The sequence below is a fragment of the Ranitomeya variabilis genome, chromosome 3 (assembly GCF_051348905.1).
Source record: "Ranitomeya variabilis isolate aRanVar5 chromosome 3, aRanVar5.hap1, whole genome shotgun sequence".
Taxonomy (NCBI): Eukaryota; Metazoa; Chordata; class Amphibia; order Anura; family Dendrobatidae; genus Ranitomeya; species Ranitomeya variabilis.
In genome coordinates this window covers 709,704,851-709,723,910 of record NC_135234.1, presented here as the reverse complement: position 1 = coordinate 709,723,910, position 19,060 = coordinate 709,704,851, and the positions used below count along the sequence as shown (strand labels likewise).

General features: G+C 45.5%; 1 protein-coding gene across 1 annotated transcript in view; it reads left to right on the top strand.

The window, feature by feature from the left end:
- ALOX5AP (arachidonate 5-lipoxygenase activating protein) overlaps positions 1 to 18,761 on the top strand; it is a 34,324-nt gene extending 15,563 nt beyond the window's left edge. Inside the window, exon 5 of the mRNA XM_077298269.1 lies at positions 18,390 to 18,761. Within this exon, the coding sequence (XP_077154384.1) occupies positions 18,390 to 18,552 (163 nt within the window). The 3' untranslated portion in view covers positions 18,553 to 18,761. The remainder of the gene's footprint in view (positions 1 to 18,389) is intronic.
- Positions 18,762 to 19,060: the final 299 nt, after the last annotated feature.

Sequence of the window (19,060 nt, the reverse complement as noted above, 5' to 3'; positions counted from 1 at the left end):
ACTCAAAGTGGCCCTCGGGCGTATTAAATGCGGTCTTCCACTCATCCCCCTGCCTGATCCGCACCAAATTATACGCCCCACGAAGATCAATTTTAGAGAACCACTTAGCACCCTCTATACGAGCAAACAAATCAGTAAGCAATGGCAATGGGTATTGATACTTAACAGTGATCTTATTCAGAAGCCGATAATCAATACATGGTCTCAAAGAGCCGTCTTTTTTTGAGACAAAGAAAAACCCAGCTCCCAAGGGAGAAGAAGATGGACGAATATGTCCCTTTTCCAAAGACTCCTTTATATATTCCCGCATAGCAGCATGTTCCGGCACAGACAAATTAAACAAACGACCCTTTGGATATTTACAACCCGGTATCAAATCTATGGCACAATCGCACTCACGGTGCGGAGGTAACGACCCAAGCTTGGGTTCGTCAAAGACGTCTTGATAATCAGAGAGGAACTCAGGGACTTCAGAGGGAATGGACGACGAAATAGAAACCAAAGGTACGTCCCCATGAATACCCTTACATCCCCAGCTCAACACAGACATTGCTCTCCAGTCCAAGACTGGGTTGTGAGACTGCAACCATGGCAATCCCAGTACCAAATCGTCATGTAAATTATACAGCACCAGGAAACGAATAATCTCCTGGTGATCCGGATTGATACGCATGGTTACTTGTGTCCAGTATTGTGGTTTATTATTAGCCAATGGGGTGGAGTCAATCCCCTTCAGAGGAATAAGAGTCTCCAAAGGCTCTAAATCAAAACCACAACGATTGGCAAAGGACCAATCCATAAGACTCAGAGCGGCGCCAGAGTCAACATAGGCGTCCGTGGCAATGGATGACAAAGAGCAAATCAGGGTTACAGACAAAATAAACTTAGACTGAATGGTGCCAATGGAAACAGACTTATCAAGCTTCTTTGTACGCCTAGAGCATGCTGATATAACATGAGTAGAATCCCCACAATAGAAACACAATCCATTCTTCCGTCTAAAATTCTGTCGCTCGCTCCTGGACAGTATTCTATCACACTGCATACTTTCTGGCGTCTTTTCCATAGACACCGCCAGATGGTGCACCGGTTTGCGCTCCCGCAGACGCCTATCAATCTGAATAGCCATTGTCATGGACTCATTCAGACCTGCAGGCAAAGGGAACCCCACCATAACATCCTTAACGGCATCAGAGAGACCTTCTCTGAAAGTTGCCGCCAAGGCGCACTCATTCCACTGAGTAAGCACAGACCATTTACGGAATTTTTGGCAGAAAACTTCAGCTTCGTCTTGCCCCTGAGATAGTGCCATCAAAGTTTTTTCTGCCTGAAGTTCCAAATGAGGTTCCTCATAAAGCAAGCCCAAGGCCAGAAAAAACGCATCCACATCGCGTAACGCAGGATCCCCTGCTGGCAATGAGAAGGCCCAATCTTGAGGGTCACCCCTGAGCAAGGAAATCACAATCCTAACCTGCTGAGCAGGGTCTCCAGCTGAACGAGACTTCAGGGACAAATAAAGCTTACAATTATTTCGGAAATTCTGGAAGCTAGCTCTATTCCCTGTGAAGAACTCCGGCAAAGGAATTCTCGGTTCAGATACCGGAGCATGTACCACAAAATCTTGTAAATTTTGTACTTTCGTGATGAGATTATTCAAACCCGCAGTTACACTCTGGAGATCCATTATTGTCAGGTGCACACAGAGCATACAGAGATTAGGAGGAGAGAGAGAAAAAAGACTGCAGCAAGGCAGACTGGAGGAAAAAAAAAAAAAAAAAATATTCCAGCAGACTTCTTATAACTCTCCTTTCTCAACCTGGGTCTTTAACACTTTATAGGCCGGTCAAACTGTCAGGATCTCTGCAGGCAGAGATCATAGCAAGCCTATAGAGGGACAGGCTCTCGGAAGATGGAACTATACTGACCATGAACTAAGCCTGCCGCGCAACTAGAAATAGCCAGGTAGCATTTCCTATTTATAGCTAGATGCCCAGCTCTGGCCTAAGACCTAAATAGCTAGCAGAGGGAAATATAAGACCTGGCTCACCTCTAGAGAAATATTCCAAAGAAGACAGTAGCCCCCCACATATAATGACGGTTAGTTCAGATGAAACAACAAACGCAGCAGGAAAATAGTCTTAGCAAATTTGAGGTCCGCTTACTAGATAGCAGAAGACAGATAGTATACTTTCATGGTCAGCAGAAAAACACTAACAAAACACCATCCAGAGATTACCTTAAACTCTGGCATTAACTCATAACGCCAGAGTAGCAATCCCTGATCAACGAGAGCTTTCCAGACACAGTAACAAAACTTCAGCTGTGAACTGGAACAAATAGGCAAAACAAAACATGGACAAAAGTCCAACTTATCTAGTGGTTGTCTAGAAGCAGGAACAAGCACTGAGAGGCATCAGATAACATTGTTGACCGGCAAGAAACCACCAGAGAAATGAGCTTAAATAGCGACACCCACTACTGATGGAACCAGGTGAAACAGGAAAGAGGATGACAAGTCCAATTCCACAAGCGGCCACCGGGGGAGCCCAGAATCCAAATTCACAACAGGTCCCTGTCAGGGGTGGGATCCTGACAGAGGCCTAGCGAACAGGACAGAACATTAAGGAACCGCGCCTGCACTACATTGCGGCGGTATCTCAAGAAAGGACAAGAAGCAAGGTTTATTGTGGAGAGTGAGAAAAGAGATCACAGCAAAAAGGAGATAACACCAGTAGGAGTCGTGCCGTAAGATCGAGGCAACATCCTACTGAGGCGCGTAGCCGGTGGCCGGAACGCCGAGGAAGTATTGGGCTCCAAGCATTACTTCAAACCAACGGCAGGACAGTTAATTATAGGTTGGCTGTCTCACCTAAATCACCTAAGCAGACATAGGGGGCGATTGTGGGAGAGGGGCGACACTAGGGTCCTGGAAGAACTCCAGGCCTACCCGTCATATGGGTGCATCCTAGCCATATCATCTGGGGGACGGAGAAGAACATCAGAACAGATACAAGTTGTGAGAAAGAACATCAGAAACAGACACAACAGTTGTGAGGACTATCTCGTGGTGCTCAGCAGGGAAGTACTACAACACACAGGCGCTAGAAGGTAGGCACCGATTTCCACCTGCAAAGGGAACTCTGGAGGTGCCTTCAGACCATCCAGTCTCAGCCAGCCCTGTTAGCAGTACTCTGGATTAAGGATCCTGAAGCCTTCAGTAAAGAGGTAAAGAGACTGCAACCCTGTGTCCTCGTTATTCACCGCGGCCTACACCACACACCATCATCTCATCTTTCATTGGACGCTCCTTAGCAGGGTCACAGACCGGGTCGAGCCACCGTGACAACCCCAGGACCGAGACAGAGAGGCCCGGTACCGAGTACTCCGCGGCCCTGCGTCTGGGGGCGCTGCATAAGTATTGCAAGTGGTAGATCACTGTTCGAGCTGGGGGGGAACACTCTCTCGTGGGCGGCGGTACTGGCACAGGGCCCCTCATATTACGACGGTGTGTCTGACGTTGGTTGTGCACCACCACCATCAGAGACACTTCATTGTACTATGAGGGACCCTGTGCCAGTTCCGTCGCTCAAGAGTGGGCACACCCACCTGTCCAGGCAAACGGCACTCGCACAGGTGCTTGCGCCAGGTGGTGACCACGGCCCTGTGGGGGGAGTCAGCCCATTTAGGGAGGTATAAAAATGGCCTATGGTGGACATTCAGCAGCTGCAAATGGAGGAATTGGAGAAGTCAGTAAGAGGAGGCCAAAAGCAAGACATTTTTCAGGCAAGCTACGTGTCAGCAGGGGAAGGTGGGGCAAAATAATTTGAAATCCATGATTGGTTCATTTTAATGAAGGTTAGATCATCAACATTTTGGGTAGACAGACTGTGTATAAAACAACGCAATCTAAGTGGCAGAAAGTGGCTGGCTGACATACGACAAACTAACAGGACTGACGTATATCCACTTTGTGAGAATTTGAATCTCACTTTTTTTGGGGGGAGACTGAACCAAAACTCAGGCCCAGTGTATAAAACAACTGTCACGGGGAGACTAGGTGAGCAAGAGCTAATAACCCGGGCCCCTGCAGTTTCCCTCAGACTAGGGAAATCCTGACTGACCCTCTACCTGGTGTTTACACTGATGGTGTGCATGTCCAGGCCTCGAACCTCACCCTGACTCCTGTTTTAACCCTAGGCTGATACCTCCGCCCTCCACCCAGTGAAGAGGTAATATTCCAATACCCACAGTTAGCACAGACAAGGATAAAGGAAAATATACACCACGCCGCAGTCACTCAGGAATACACTATAAATGTGCAGGGCAAAATAAATACAAATATAGGAAGGAGTAAATAAGACAGAGGAAAATACACCACCAGCAACGAATCTCCAACAACCAGCTCTCCACTCCAGACCGAGATAACGCACAAGACAGAAGCTATAATCGGCGACGCCCAATGAACAGGAGAACTATTTAAAGGCCATGGGAATGGCCCAGCTTCCAATCCGAGGATTAGGTAAATTAACCCCGGAACAGCTAGATAAAATCTAGCAGACGCCAATGAGCAAATAGTGGTCAAAAGCGGAATTACCGCTGTCTGTCGGACGACCTGGTCTGAACAGCGTCCGACATGACAACAACACAATGTAAGTGGCAGAAAGTGGCTGGAAGATATATGAAAAAATACAAGGACTGTAGTACAATTTCAATCTCCCTACAATGATCTCAGGACAAGTATGGCAGCAATAAAAAGGACTGCTGCACACAAAAGTGTGGACAAATAAACAAGATAACTGTGCAGAAAGGAGCAACAGGATTTTTGCTTTTAAAAAAGTAGTTGGTTTGCACAGCAGTGTGCAAACAGCAATGCAGCTATCAGGGAGCCTTATAAGGCAGCCTAATAAGCTACAGAGCTGATGCACAAAGATATAGCCTCCACTGTCCCTGCAAAACAAAGGTGGTGTTGGACAGTGGAAATCGCTACAGCACAAGCAGTTTGGGGGTTAATCTTCCCTCCCTAACAATATCCCTTATTCTGATGAAGCTGCAGCAACCTCTCCCTATGCTAAGATCGGCAGAAGTAAGATGGCGGTCGGCGTGCACACCCTTTATAGCCCCTGTGACGCCGCAGAAAGCAAGCCAATCACTGTCATGCCCTTCTCTAGGATGGTGGGGACCGAGACCTATGTCATTACGCTGCCCACACTCTGCGTCCTCCTTCATTGGCTGAAAAATGGCGCTGAAAGCCTCATACGAAATGCAACTTTGGCGCGCAGATCGCCGACCTCATGGCCGATCCCACACTAGGATCAGGTCGGGTTTCATGAAATTTGTCCGATCCGTTTCGCTCAACGCTACCTCCCACCACTTACCAGTGGATTGCAGATTACAGATAGTGCCTGCAGTGAGGAAAACTGGTGACAATGCAGGATCTAAGTAACATCATGGCCAGAAGTAGTAGTATTCCTCAGGCACACACACACGAGGTCATATTCTGAAAAGTTACTTCCGCCGGAACAGCTTTTCTTTTACTTCCGTGACTCATTTCCAGAGTTGTATAGGTTAGCCTTTGGTCACATTAGAAGGAGGTAGTTCAGCCTTTGGTCCCTGCACTCTGCAGCGTGTGCATACCTTTTGCACGATACAGAAATTGCTGTAAAAGGGAACCTCCAGCACTTATGTAAAGCACCGTTAATGTATTTGCGCTTAGAATGTGATGTCAAAGTACTGTTGTTCTTTTAAAGGGAGGATCCACCTAAAAATGACTTTGCCACATGTCATAGAAACATGGCATTAAAACATGTCTGAGATCAAATTCCCCAGATTTATAGAACTACTAGCTGAAGAGCCCGGCGTTGCCTGGGCATAGTAAATATCTGTGGTTAGTTATAGCACCTCACTTCTCTTATTTTCCCATCACGCCTCTCATTTTCCCCATCACATCTTTCATTTTCCCCCTCACATCTCTCATTTTCTCCCTCACACCTCTCATTTTCCCACTCACTCCTCTTATTTTCCCCCTCACTCCTCTCATTCCCCCCTAACACTTGTCATTTCGACCTCACATCTGTCATTTTCCGATCACTCCACTATTTTCCCTCACTCCTCTCATTTTGCACTCACACCTTTTCATTTTCACCTCACACCTCTCATTTTCACCTCAGTATATACATGTTTGTCATCTCTCTTATATATAGTATACACCTGTATGTCATCTCCTGTATATAGTATATACCTGTATGTGATCTCTGTTGTGAATTCCGTTCCCGGGCTCCTCCTGTGGTCATGAGTGGTACTGTGTGAGTTTGTTCTTGGGCTCCCTCTGGTGGCCTTTAGCGATATGGCTGGGTTCAGCTGTTCATTTCCTGCTATGCGGGGCCTATTTAATTCAGCTGGACCTTCACTTGTTGCCTGCTGTCGGTGTATTCAGTCCTGTTTCTGTGCTCTCCTGAATATTCCTTGTGACCAGTCTCCTGCTAGGAGAAGCTAAGTTTGCTTGTTCATTTTCTCAGTATTTCCTTGAAAACGTTTCTCAGTATATGATGAGTTCAGTCCAGCTTGCGTTTATGTGATTTTTCGCTCGCTGGTTAGTTCTGGGGTGCAGAGTGCGCCCCTCACATCGTGAGTCAGTGTGGGGGTTCTTGTATTCTCTACGTGGTTTATTTTTGATAGTTTTTGTACTGACCGCACAGACACCTATCTATTTTCTGCCTATCTAGTATTAGCGGGCCTCATTTGCTAAACCTGTTTCATTTCTACGTTTGTGTTTTCCCCTTAACTGACCGTTATTATTTGTGGGGGGCTGTCTAAAACTTTGGGGATATTTCTCTGAGGCAAGTGAGGTCTTTGCTTTCTCTCTAGGGGTAGTCAGTTTCTCAGGCTGTGACGAGGCGTCCAGGTTTTCAGGTAACGCTCCACAGCTGCCTTTAGTGTGTGTGGATAGGATCAGGATTGCGGTTAGTATAGCTTCCACATCCCCAGAACTTGTCCTATATATTTAGGGTATATGTGTCAGGTCAGTTTGAGATCCTACCACCGGATCATAACAGTACAGCAGGCCAACAAAGTGTTAATGCAGCAGAAGAGGGAGAAGAGAAATCCTAAGGTCATTTTTTTTTTTCCTCTGCACTGTGTTTAGCCTCTCTCCTCCCCTTAATCTCTGGGTGGTTCTGAATGCAGCTACTCATATGGATATTCAGAGTCTGTCCTCTAGTGTGGATCATCTCACTGCAAGGGTACAGGGCATTCAGGATTATGTAGTCCGCAGTCCTATGTCAGAGCCTAAAATACCTATTCCTGAGCTGTTCTCCGGAGATAGATCTAGGTTTTTGAACTTTAAGAATAATTGTAAGTTATTCCTTTCTCTGAGACCTCGCTCATCTGGTGACTCTGTTCAGCAAGTTAAAATTATTATTTCTTTGTTGCGTGGTGACCCTCAAGATTGGGCATTCTCTCTGGCGCCAGGAGATCCTGCACTGCTAAATGTTGATGCGTTTTTTCTGGCGCTTGGAGTGCTTTATGAGGAACCAAATCTGGTAGACCAAGCAGAGAAGGTTTTGCTGGCTCTCTCTCAGGGTCAGGATGAAGAAGAGGTTTATTGTCAGAAGTTTATGAAGTGGTCAGTGCTCACTCAGTGGAATGAATGCGCCCTGGCGGCGATTTTCAGAAAGGGTCTTTCTGAAGCCCTTAAAGATGTTATGGTGGGGTTCCCCATGCCGGCGGGTCTGAATGAGTCAATGTCTTTGGCCATTCAGATTGATCGGCGTTTGCGGGATCGCAAACCTGTGCACCCTCTGGCGGTATTTTCTGAGCAGAAACCTGAGCCTATGCAATGTGACAGGATTCTGACCAGAGTTGAACGGCAAAACCACAGACGTCAGAATGGGTTGTGCTTTTACTGTGGTGAGTCTGCTCATGTTATCTCAGCATGCTCTAAGCGCACAAAAAGGTTTGCCAGGTCTGTCACCATTGGTACTGTACAACCTAAATTCATTTTGTCTGTTACTTTGATTTGCTCTCTGTCATCCTACTCAGTTATGGCTTTTGTGGATTCAGGTGCTGCCCTGAATTTGATGGATTTGTCATTTGCCAGGCGCTGTGGTTTTATCTTGGAGCCTTTACAATTCCCTATCCCACTAAAGGGAATTGATGCTACGCCATTGGCCAAGAATAAACCTCAGTACTGGACTCAAGTGACCATGTGCATGACTCCTGCACATCAGGAGGTGATTCGCTTTCTGGTGCTACATAATTTGCATGATGTTGTCGTGTTGGGTCTGCCATGGCTGCAGGCTCATAATCCAGTCCTGGATTGGAAAGCAATGTCTGTGTCAAGTTGGGGTTGCCAGGGAATTCATGGTGATGTTCCTTTGGTGTCAATTGCTTCTTCTACTCCTTCTGAAGTCCCTGAATTTTTGTCGGACTACCAGGATGTATTTGATGAGCCCAAATCCAGTGCCCTACCTCCTCATAGGGATTGTGATTGTGCCATAAATCTGATTCCTGGTAGTAAGTTCCCTAAGGGACGACTTTTTAATTTATCTGTACCAGAACATGCCGCTATGCAGAGTTATATAAAGGAGTCCTTGGAGAAGGGACATATTCGCCCGTCCTAGTCCCCTTTGGGTGCGGGATTCTTTTTTGTGGCCAAGAAGGATGGTTCTCTGAGACCCTGTATAGATTATCGCCTTCTAAATAACATCACGGTCAAATTTCAGTACCCCTTGCCACTGTTGTCCGATCTGTTTGCCCGGATTAGGGGGGCCAGTTGGTTCACCAAGATAGATCTTCGAGGAGCGTATAATCTTGTGCGCATAAAGCAGGGCGATGAATGGAAAACAGCATTTAATACGCCCGAAGGCCATTTTGAGTACTTGGTGATGCCTTTTGGGCTTTCTAATGCCCCCTCTGTGTTTCAGTCCTTCATGCACGACATCTTCCGAGAGTATCTGGATAGATTTATGATTGTGTACCTGGATGATATTTTGGTCTTTTCTGATGATTGGGAGTCTCATGTGAAGCAGGTCAGGATGGTATTTCAGGTCCTGCGTGCCAATGCCTTGTTTGTGAAGGGCTCTAAATGTCTCTTCGGAGTCCAGAAGGTTTCCTTTTTGGGCTTTATTTTTTCTCCTTCTACTATTGAGATGGATCCAGTCAAGGTCCAGGCTATTCATGACTGGACTCAACCTACATCTGTGAAGAGTCTTCAGAAGTTCTTGGGTTTTGCTAATTTTTACCGTCGCTTCATCACTAATTTTTCTAGTGTGGTAAAGCCTTTGACGGATTTGACCAAGAAGGGTTCTGATGTGACGAATTGGTCTCCTGCGGCCGTGGAGGCTTTTCAGGAGTTGAAACGTCGGTTTTCTTCGGCTCCTGTCTTGCGCCAGCCCGATGTCTCTCTTCCCTTTCAGGTCAAGGTTGATGCTTCTGAGATTGGAGCAGGGGCTGTCTTGTCGCAGAAAAGCTCTGATAGTTCTGTAATGAGACCATGTGCTTTCTTTTCAAGAAAGTTTTCGCCTGCCGAGCGGAATTATGATGTTGGTAATCGAGAGTTGTTGGCAATGAAGTGGGCATTTGAGGAGTGGCGACATTGGCTCGAGGGAGCCAAGCATCGTGTGGTGGTCTTGACGGATCACAAGAATTTGACTTATCTCGAGTCTGCCAAACGGTTGAATCCGAGACAGGCTCGTTGGTCGCTGTTTTTCTCTCGTTTCAATTTCGTGGTTTCATATCTTCTGGGTTCGAAAAATGTGAAGGCTGATGCCCTTTCTAGGAGTTTTGTACCTGACTCCCCGGAAGTTTCTGAACCGACTGGTGTCCTCAAAGAGGGGGTGATTTTTTCTGCCATCTCTCCTGATCTGCGACGGGTGTTGCAGGAGTTTCAGGCCAATAGACCTGACCGTTGTCCACCGGAGAGACTGTTTGTTCCGGACAGATGGACCAATAGAGTTATTTCCGAGGTGCATTCTTCGGTGTTGGCGGGTCATCCTGGGATTTTTGGTACCAGGGATTTGGTGGCGAGGTCCTTTTGGTGGCCTTCCTTGTCGCGGGATGTGCGTTCCTTTGTGCAGTCCTGTGGGATTTGTGCTCAGGCCAAGCCTTCCTGTTCTCGTGCCAGTGGATTGCTTTTGCCTTTGCCTGTCCCGAAGAGGCCTTGGACGCATATTTCCATGGATTTTATTTCGGATCTTCCTGTATCTCAGAACATGTCTGTCATCTGGGTAGTTTGTGATCGTTTTTCTAAAATGGTCCATTTGGTACCCTTGCCTAAGCTGCCTTCCTCCTCCGATTTGGTGCCACTGTTTTTTCAGAATGTGGTTCGTTTACATGGTATTCCGGAGAACATTGTGTCTGACAGAGGATCCCAGTTTGTGTCCAGATTTTGGCGGTCCTTTTGTGCTAAGATGGGCATTGAATTGTCTTTTTCGTCGGCCTTCCATCCTCAGACGAATGGTCAAACCGAACGAACTAATCAGACCTTGGAAACTTATTTGAGATGTTTTGTTTCTGCTGATCAGGATGATTGGGTGACCTTTTTGCCATTGGCTGAGTTCGCGCTCAATAATCGGGCTAGTTCTGCTACTTTGGTTTCGCCTTTCTTTTGCAATTCTGGTTTTCATCCTCGTTTTTCCTCGGGTCAGGTTGAGTCTTCTGACTGTCCTGGGGTGGATTCTGTGGTGGATAGGTTGCAGCAGATTTGGAACCATGTGGTGGACAATTTGACCTTGTCCCAAGAGAAGGCTCAGCGCTTTGCTAACCGCCGTCGCTGTGTGGGTCCCCGACTTCGTGTGGGGGATTTGGTATGGTTGTCTTCTCGTTATGTCCCGATGAAGGTTTCCTCTCCAAGTTCAAGCCTCGTTTCATCGGTCCTTATAAGATTTTGGAAATCCTCAACCCTGTGTCATTTCGGTTGGACCTCCCTACATCGTTTGCCATTCATAATGTGTTCCATAGGTCATTGTTGCGGAGTTATGTGGTGCCTGTGGTCCCTTCTGTTGATCCTCCTGCTCCGGTCTTGGTCGAGGGGGAGTTGGAGTATGTGGTGGAGAAGATCTTGGATTCTCGTATTTCGAGACGGAATCTTCAGTACTTGGTTAAGTGGAAGGGCTATGGTCAGGAGGATAATTCCTGGGTTGTCGCCTCCGATGTCCATGCGGCCGATTTGGTTCGTGCCTTTCATTTGGCTCGTCCTGATTGGCCTGGGAGCCCTGGTGAGGGTTCGGTGACCCCTCCTTAAGGGGGGGGGTACTGTTGTGAATTCCGTTCCCGGGCTCCTCCTGTGGTCATGAGTGGTACTTTGTGAGTTTGTTCTTGGGCTCCCTCTGGTGGCCTTTAGCGATATGGCTGGGTTCAGCTGTTCATTTCCTGCTATGCGGGGCCTATTTAATTCAGCTGGACCTTCACTTGTTGCCTGCTGTCGGTGTATTCAGTCCTGTTTCTGTGCTCTCCTGAATATTCCTTGTGATCAGTCTCCTGCTAGGAGAAGCTAAGTTTGCTTGTTCATTTTCTCAGTATTTCCTTGAAAACGTTTCTCAGTATATGATGAGTTCAGTCCAGCTTGCGTTTATGTGATTTTTCGCTCGCTGGTTAGTTCTGGGGTGCAGAGTGCGCCCCTCACATCGTGAGTCGGTGTGGGGGTTCTTGTATTCTCTGCGTGGTTTATTTTTGATAGGTGTCTGTGCGGTCAGTACAAAAACTATCTATTTTCTGCCTATCTAGTATTAGCGGGCCTCATTTGCTAAACCTGTTTCATTTCTACGTTTGTGTTTTCCCCTTAACTCACCGTTATTATTTGTGGGGGTCTGTCTAAAACTTTGGGGATATTTCTCTGAGGCAAGTGAGGTCTTTGCTTTCTCTCTAGGGGTAGTCAGTTTCTCAGGCTGTGACGAGGCGTCCAGGTTTTCAGGTAACGCTCCACAGCTGCCTTTAGTTTGTGTGGATAGGATCAGGATTGCGGTTAGTATAGCTTCCACATCCCCAGAACTTGTCCTATATATTTAGGGTATATGTGTCAGGTCAGTTTGAGATCCTACCAACGAATCATAACAGATCTCCCCTGTATATAGTATATACCTGCTGTGTGTCATCTCCCCTGTATATAGTATATACCTGTATGTCATCTCCTCCTATATATAATATATACCTGTATGTAATCTCCTCCTGTATATAGTATATACCTGTGTGTCATCTCACCTATATATAGTATATATCTGTGTGTCATCTCCTCCTGTATATAGTATATACCTGTATGTCATCTCTTCCTATACATAGCATATACCTGTATGTCATCTCCTCCTGTATATACTATATACCTGTAGGTAATCTGCTCCTGTATATAGTATATACCTGTGTGTCATCTCCTCCTGTATATAGTATATACCTGTATGTCATCTCCTCCTGTATGTAGTATGTACCTGTATGTCATCTCCTCCTCTATATAGTATATACCTGTGTGTCATCTCTCCTGTATATAGTATATATCTGTGTTTCATCTCCTCCTGTATATAGTATATACCTGTGTGTCATCTCCCCTGTAAATAGTATATACCTGTGTGTCATCTCCTTCTGTATATAGTATATATCTGTATGTCATCTCCTCCTGTATTAGACCTCGTTCACATGTTATTTGGTAAGTATTTTTACCTCAGTATTTGTAAGCTAAATTGGCAGCCTGATAAATCCCCAGCCAACAGTAAGACCACCCCCTGGCAGTATATATTAGCTCACACATACACATAATAGACTGGTCATGTGACTGACAGCTGCCGGATTCCTATATGGTACATTTGTTGCTCTTGTAGTTTGTCTGCTTATTAATCAGATTTTTATTTTTGAAGGATAATACCAGACTTGCGTGTGTTTTAGGGCGAGTTTCGTGTGTCACGTTGTGTGTGTTGAGTTGCGTGTGGCGACATGCATGTAGGGACTTTTGTGAGATGAGTTTTGTGTGGCGACATGCGTGTAGCAACTTTTTGTATGTCGAGTTGCATGTGACAGGTTAGTGTAGCAAGTTGTGTGCAGCAAGTTTTGCGCATGGCGAGTTTTGCGCGTGGCGAGTTTTATGTGTGGTGCCTTTTGAGTATGTGCAAGTTTTGTGTGAGGCAACTTTTGCATGTGTTGCAACTTTTGTGCATGTGGCAATTTTTCTGCGTGTGCAAGTTTTGCGTGTGGCGAGTTTTCCATGAGGTGAGTTTTGCACGTGTGGCGAGTTTTGCATGTGGAGAGTTTTGCGCGTGGCGAGTTTTGAGCGGCGACTTTTGTGTTTCGACTTTTATGTGGCGAGGTTGGTGTATGTGTGGTGAAATGTGCGCTGAGGGTGGTATATGTGTTCGAGCACGTGGTAGTGTGTGGCGCATTTTGTGTGTGTGTTCATATCCCCGTGGTGGTGTGGTGATTATCCCATGTCGGGGCCCCACCTTAGCAACTGTACAGTATATACTCTTTGGCGCCATCGCTGTCATTCTTTAAGTCCCCCTTGTTCACATCTGGCAGCTGTTAATTTGCCTCCAACACTTTTCCTTTCATTTTTTCCCCATTATGTAGATAGGGGCAAAATTGTTTGGTGAATTGGAAAGCGCGGGGTTAAAATTTCACCTCACAACATAGCTTTGACGCTCTCGGGGTCCAGACGTGTGACTGTGCAAAATTTTGTGCCTGTAGCTGCGACGCCTCCAACACTTTTCCTTTCACTTTTTCCCCATTATGTAGATGGGGGCAAAATTGTTTGGTGAATTGGAAAGCGCGTGGTTAAAATTTCACCTCACAACATAGCCTATGACGCTCTCGGGGTCCAGACGTGTGACTGTGCAAAATTTTGTGGCTGTAGCTGCGACAGTTCAGATGCCAATCCCGGACATACACACATACACACATACACACATTCAGCTTTATATATTAGATAGCAATAATACTCCATTGATGCCTTTAGAAAATGTTCAACTACATCTGAAACAAAGGGGGTCTCAATGGTTCCTTGCCTAGAGTGCAATATCCAAGATTTCCAGTACCAAAAAATTCGAAACAATGCCAAAGGGTTCTGGTGGTGTAAACTTCAGCCCCTTAGTTCTGGAAATGTTGGTGGTCCAGACTAATATACTCTACTGGAGCGCCCCCAGACGCAGGGCCGCGGGGTACTCGGTACCGGGCCTCTCTGTCTCGGTTCTGGGGTTGTCACGGTGGCTAGACCCGGTCCGTGACCCTGCTAAGGGGCGTCCAATGAAAGGTGTGATGATGGTGCGTGGTCCAAGGTGCGAGGAATAACGAGGACACAGGGTTGCAGTCTCTTTACCTCTTTACTGAAGGCTTCGGGATCTGCAATCCAGAGCACTGCTAACAGGGCTGGCTGAGACCGGCCGGTCCGAAGGCACATCCAGAGTTCCCTTTGCAGGTGGAAATCAGGGCCTACCTACTAGCGCCTGGGTGTTGTAGTACTTCCCTGCTGAGCACCATGGGATAGTCCTCACAACTGTTGTGTCTGTTTCTGATGTTCTTTCTCTCCGTCCCCCAGATGATATGGATAGGACGCACCCGTATGACGGGTAGGCCTGGAGTTCTTCCGGGACCCTAGTGTCGCCCCTCTCCCACAATTGCCCCCTATGTCTGCTTAGGTGATTTAGGTGAGACAGCCAACCTATAATTAACTGTCCTGCCGCTGTTTGAAGTAATGCTTGGAGCCCAATACTTCCTCGGCGTTCCGGCCACCGGCTACGCGCCTCAGTAGGATGTTGCCTCGATCTTACGGCACGACTCCTACTGGTTCTATCCTCCTTTTTGCTGCGATCTCGTTTCTCACTTCTCCACAATAAACTTCGCTTCGTATCCTTTCTTAAGATGCCACCGCAACGGGTGCAGGAGCGGCTCTGTAACGATCTGTCCTTTTCGCTAGGCCACTGTCAGGATCCCACCCCTGACAGAGACCCCCCTGAATCTTCCCAGTAACTCCCTCTCTCACAGGATGTTGCCTGGGCAAAACCCAGTCAGCTTCTCCCTAACTTCCTATCTAACCCCCAGTTTTACCAGAGTGTGAGGAGTGGCCTAATACATAGAACCCTTTGCTCCCCCTGGTGGCCAGAGTGTGAAGTGTAATGTGTGACTGTGATACCTGGTCAGGTGAACTCCTTTAGTGCAATCAGACATAACATCACTCCCCTTAGTGGCAGAGCGCCATTACTGCAACGACCAGGACTCTGGGGCGCTGCACTACCATAGGGATTTTCTGACATATATGTGACATGTATCCAAGGTTACCAACCATACAGAAATTCTGGGCCAGTCCATAGAAAATAAGGCATTTTTTGCCCTGTTTGTAAAGCAAATTGAAGGCGTCCATGATTTTTTTTTTTAAGCTGATTTTTTTTTGATTATTTTTTTGATTATTTTTTTTTAAAGATTATTATTATCATTTTACAGTTTACAGTGAATGCAGGTTATGTCTTCATATCAGAATTATGGGCTGCATGCATGGATCACTTATAATCAGAATCATTTATTATGGTTTTCTGATGTGTCAGTAAAATTTTTTGTCTGTCCATGATTGTTTGATACGTTGGCCAGAAAAAAACTAAAAAGGCAAGTTGGCAACTCTACATGTATCTCTGCCATGTTATTAGATACTAGATGGTGGCCCGATTCTAATGCATCGGGTATTCTAGAATATGTATGCCCATGTAGTATATTGCCCAGTTACGTAGTATATTGCCCAGTTACATTGTATATTGCCCAGTGACGTAGTATACAGCACAGAGCCACATAGTATATTGCCCAGTGACGTAGTATATTGCCCAGTGACGTAGTATATTGCCCAGTCATGTAGTATATTGCCCAGCCACATAGTATATTGCCCAGTGACGTAGTATATTGCCCAGTGACGTAGTATATTGCCCAGCCATGTAGTATATTGCCCAGCCACGTAGTATATTGCCCAGCCACATAGTATATTGCCCAGTGACGTAGTATATTGCCCAGTGACGTAGTATATTGCCCAGCCACGTAGTATATTGCCCAGCTACGTAGTATATTGCCCAGCCACGTATGACACAGGTTAAAAAATAAATAAATAAACATATACTCACCTTCCGCTAGCGCGTTGTAGCTCTGTCACCTGTGTGGGGTGCAGGCGGCAGCTTCCGGTCCCAGGGTGTGATGACGTCACGGTCACGTGACCGTGTCGCGGTCACATGACCGTGACGTCACGGCAGGTCCTTGTCGCGCAGGACCTGTGATGACGTCGCGGTCACATGACCATGTAGCGGTCACATGACCGTGACGTCACGGCAGGTCCTTTCCGCGCAGGACTTCTGATGACGTCGCGGTCACATGACCGTGATGTCATGGCAGGTCCTTCTGCCAGACCATCCCTGCCACCGGAACGTGCCGCTTGCATCGCGAGGAGCGGGAAAGGCGGCGTAGGTGAGTATATAATCATTTTTTTTATTTTTTATTATTTTTAACATTAGATGTTTTTACCATTGATGCTGCATAGGCTGTGTCAATAATAAAAAACTTGGTCACACAGGGATAATAGCAGCGGTAATGGAGTGCGTTACCCGCGGCACAACGCGGTCCGTTACCGCCGGCATTAACCCTGTGTGAGCGGTGACTGGAGGGGTGTATGCGGGCGCCGGGCAGTGAGTGCGGGGAGTAAGGAGCGGCCATTTTCTTCCGGACTGTGCGCGTCGCTGATTGGTCGTGGCAATGGTCGTGGGCGTTTTGCCACGACCAATCAGCGACTTGGATTCCATGACAGACAGAGGCCGCGACCAATGAATATCCGTGACAGACAGAAGGACAGACAGACATACAGACAGAAAGACGGAAGTGACCCTTAGACAATTATATGGTAGATGTATAAGACCATATGAAAATAATCGGAGAAATGGGTTTCCAGCTTAACCCCTTCAACCCCGGGCTATTTTTAGTTTTTTTGTTTTTTTGCTCCCCTTCTTCCCAGAGCCACAACTTTTTTATTTTTCTGTCAATATGCCGTATGAGGTCTTTTTTTTTTTTGCGGCACGAGTTGTAATTTTAATAAAATCAGTGATTTTACCATATATTGTACTGGAAAACAGGAAAAAATTCCAAATGTGGTGAAATTGCAAAAAAAAAGTGCAATTCCGCAATTTTTTTTTTTTTAATTAGCATATTCACTAAATGCTAAAAGTGACCTGGCAATATGATTCTCCAGATAATTACGAGTTCACAGACACCAAACATGTACAGGTTATTTTTTTTTAAGAGGTGAAAAATCCAAAGTTTGTAAGGAAAAAAAAAAGGCGCCATTTTCCAAGACCCGTAGAGTTTCCATTTTTCATAATCTGGGGCTGGGTGAGGGCTTATTTTTTGCAGCATGAGCTGATGTTTTTATTGATAGAATTTTGGGGTAGATATGATGTTTTGAGTGCGCGTTATTATTCCAATGTTGAGCAGCCAAAAACAAACTAACTCTGGTTTCGATTTTTCTTCTCGCTACGCCATTTACCGATTGGATGAATTCTCTTTATAGTTTGATAGATCGGTGTTTCTGAATTTAGCGATACGAAATGTGTATTTTTTTTTTAATTGTTTAATTTGAATGGTGCAAAAGGGGATCATTTGAACTTTTTGTGCTTTTTTAATTAATATTTTTCAAAAGGTTTTTTCTTTTTACTTGCTTCAATGGTCTCATTAGGAATGAAGCTGCCATCTTCTGATCGTCTGTGTTGCATCACTTGTGTTACGCGTAGCAGGGATTCAGGGTGTGTCTTTTTACACACTTTTTTGTTAGCACCAGATAAATGCCTTGGTCAGAGTTTGACACCGACATTTAACATGTTAACAGCCATTGGTGGATCGCGATTCCACCCGAGGCTGTTACATGCACATGACAGCTGATCAAATTAATATTAGGCCTAGTGACTCGTGTGAAAATCAAGTCATTTCCCTTTAAAGCATCAACTGCAGGGAAATAAACAGGCGTGACATTATTAAACCAGTACTTATGAGACAACTCCTTTTAAAGAGGACATGTCATGTTTTAATAAATACTTCCATTTTCTCATGAAATAATAAAGCTGAAGCCTATGTTTTTGCATTAATGTATTCCTCTATTATTCCTCCTGGAAATCTACAACAATCAATACGTTCTGACACTTTAACCACTAATTGCACATCTAGAGAACTAAAAAAAAAACAGTTGTCAGTTTACTCATACATTGCCAGGAGGAATACTAGAGGAACAACAACATGGAAAGTTTTAAAAAATGATGCTATGTGATTGCGATGTCATGACGAATATAAGTATTTACTGAAACACGCATTTCAGAGGAGCTGACAGATCCTTTCTAAAGTCAAAACGTCTTGTTTTTGTGTTTCCCAGCTTTCTGCCATTAATACTTCTCTTGTTCTTGTAGTACTCCTGGATACATTTTTGGAAAGCGCATTATATTTTTTCTGTTCGCCATGACTGTGGCCGGGATCCTGAACCACTACCTCGTGATCACCTTTGGAAGTGATATGGAGAATTATATAAGTGGACTCAGTAAGACCTTCTCCCCATTACTGCTCATCCCATAACTCTGATAATGTTTTTTACATAATTGACGAATCACTGAGACTTGTGAGAAGAAGTCATGGCGGGAGTCTGAAAGATGGGACCCCTGTCACTTGTCTGAATAGTGGGACCACACCACTATCGAGATGTACATAGTGAACCTTCGCTTTAAATAGTATGCTGACTTCAGCAAACACATTTTCTTTTTTCTTTTTTTTGCTCTATTGTATCTAAAATAAAAAAATAAACCAACTTTACAAATAGTCTTGTTTATACCTTTTTTCCATTTATAGCTTATATGCAGACCTAAGTCACCATAGCAACAGACTACAAACACAGGCTTTTGTAGTCTGATTCTATAGCGACGATTCCATTCTCCCCTCTTTTACCTTCTGTAGGTTAGAAGAAGCAGAGGAAGTGGCGTTCACGTGGACGCAATGCAAAATGTGGTTGTATTAGTTTATTTAGCCTTGAAAGATTTAAAGGCGTCATCCATGACTAAATTATATTTTTTCACTATGAGCCACAAAA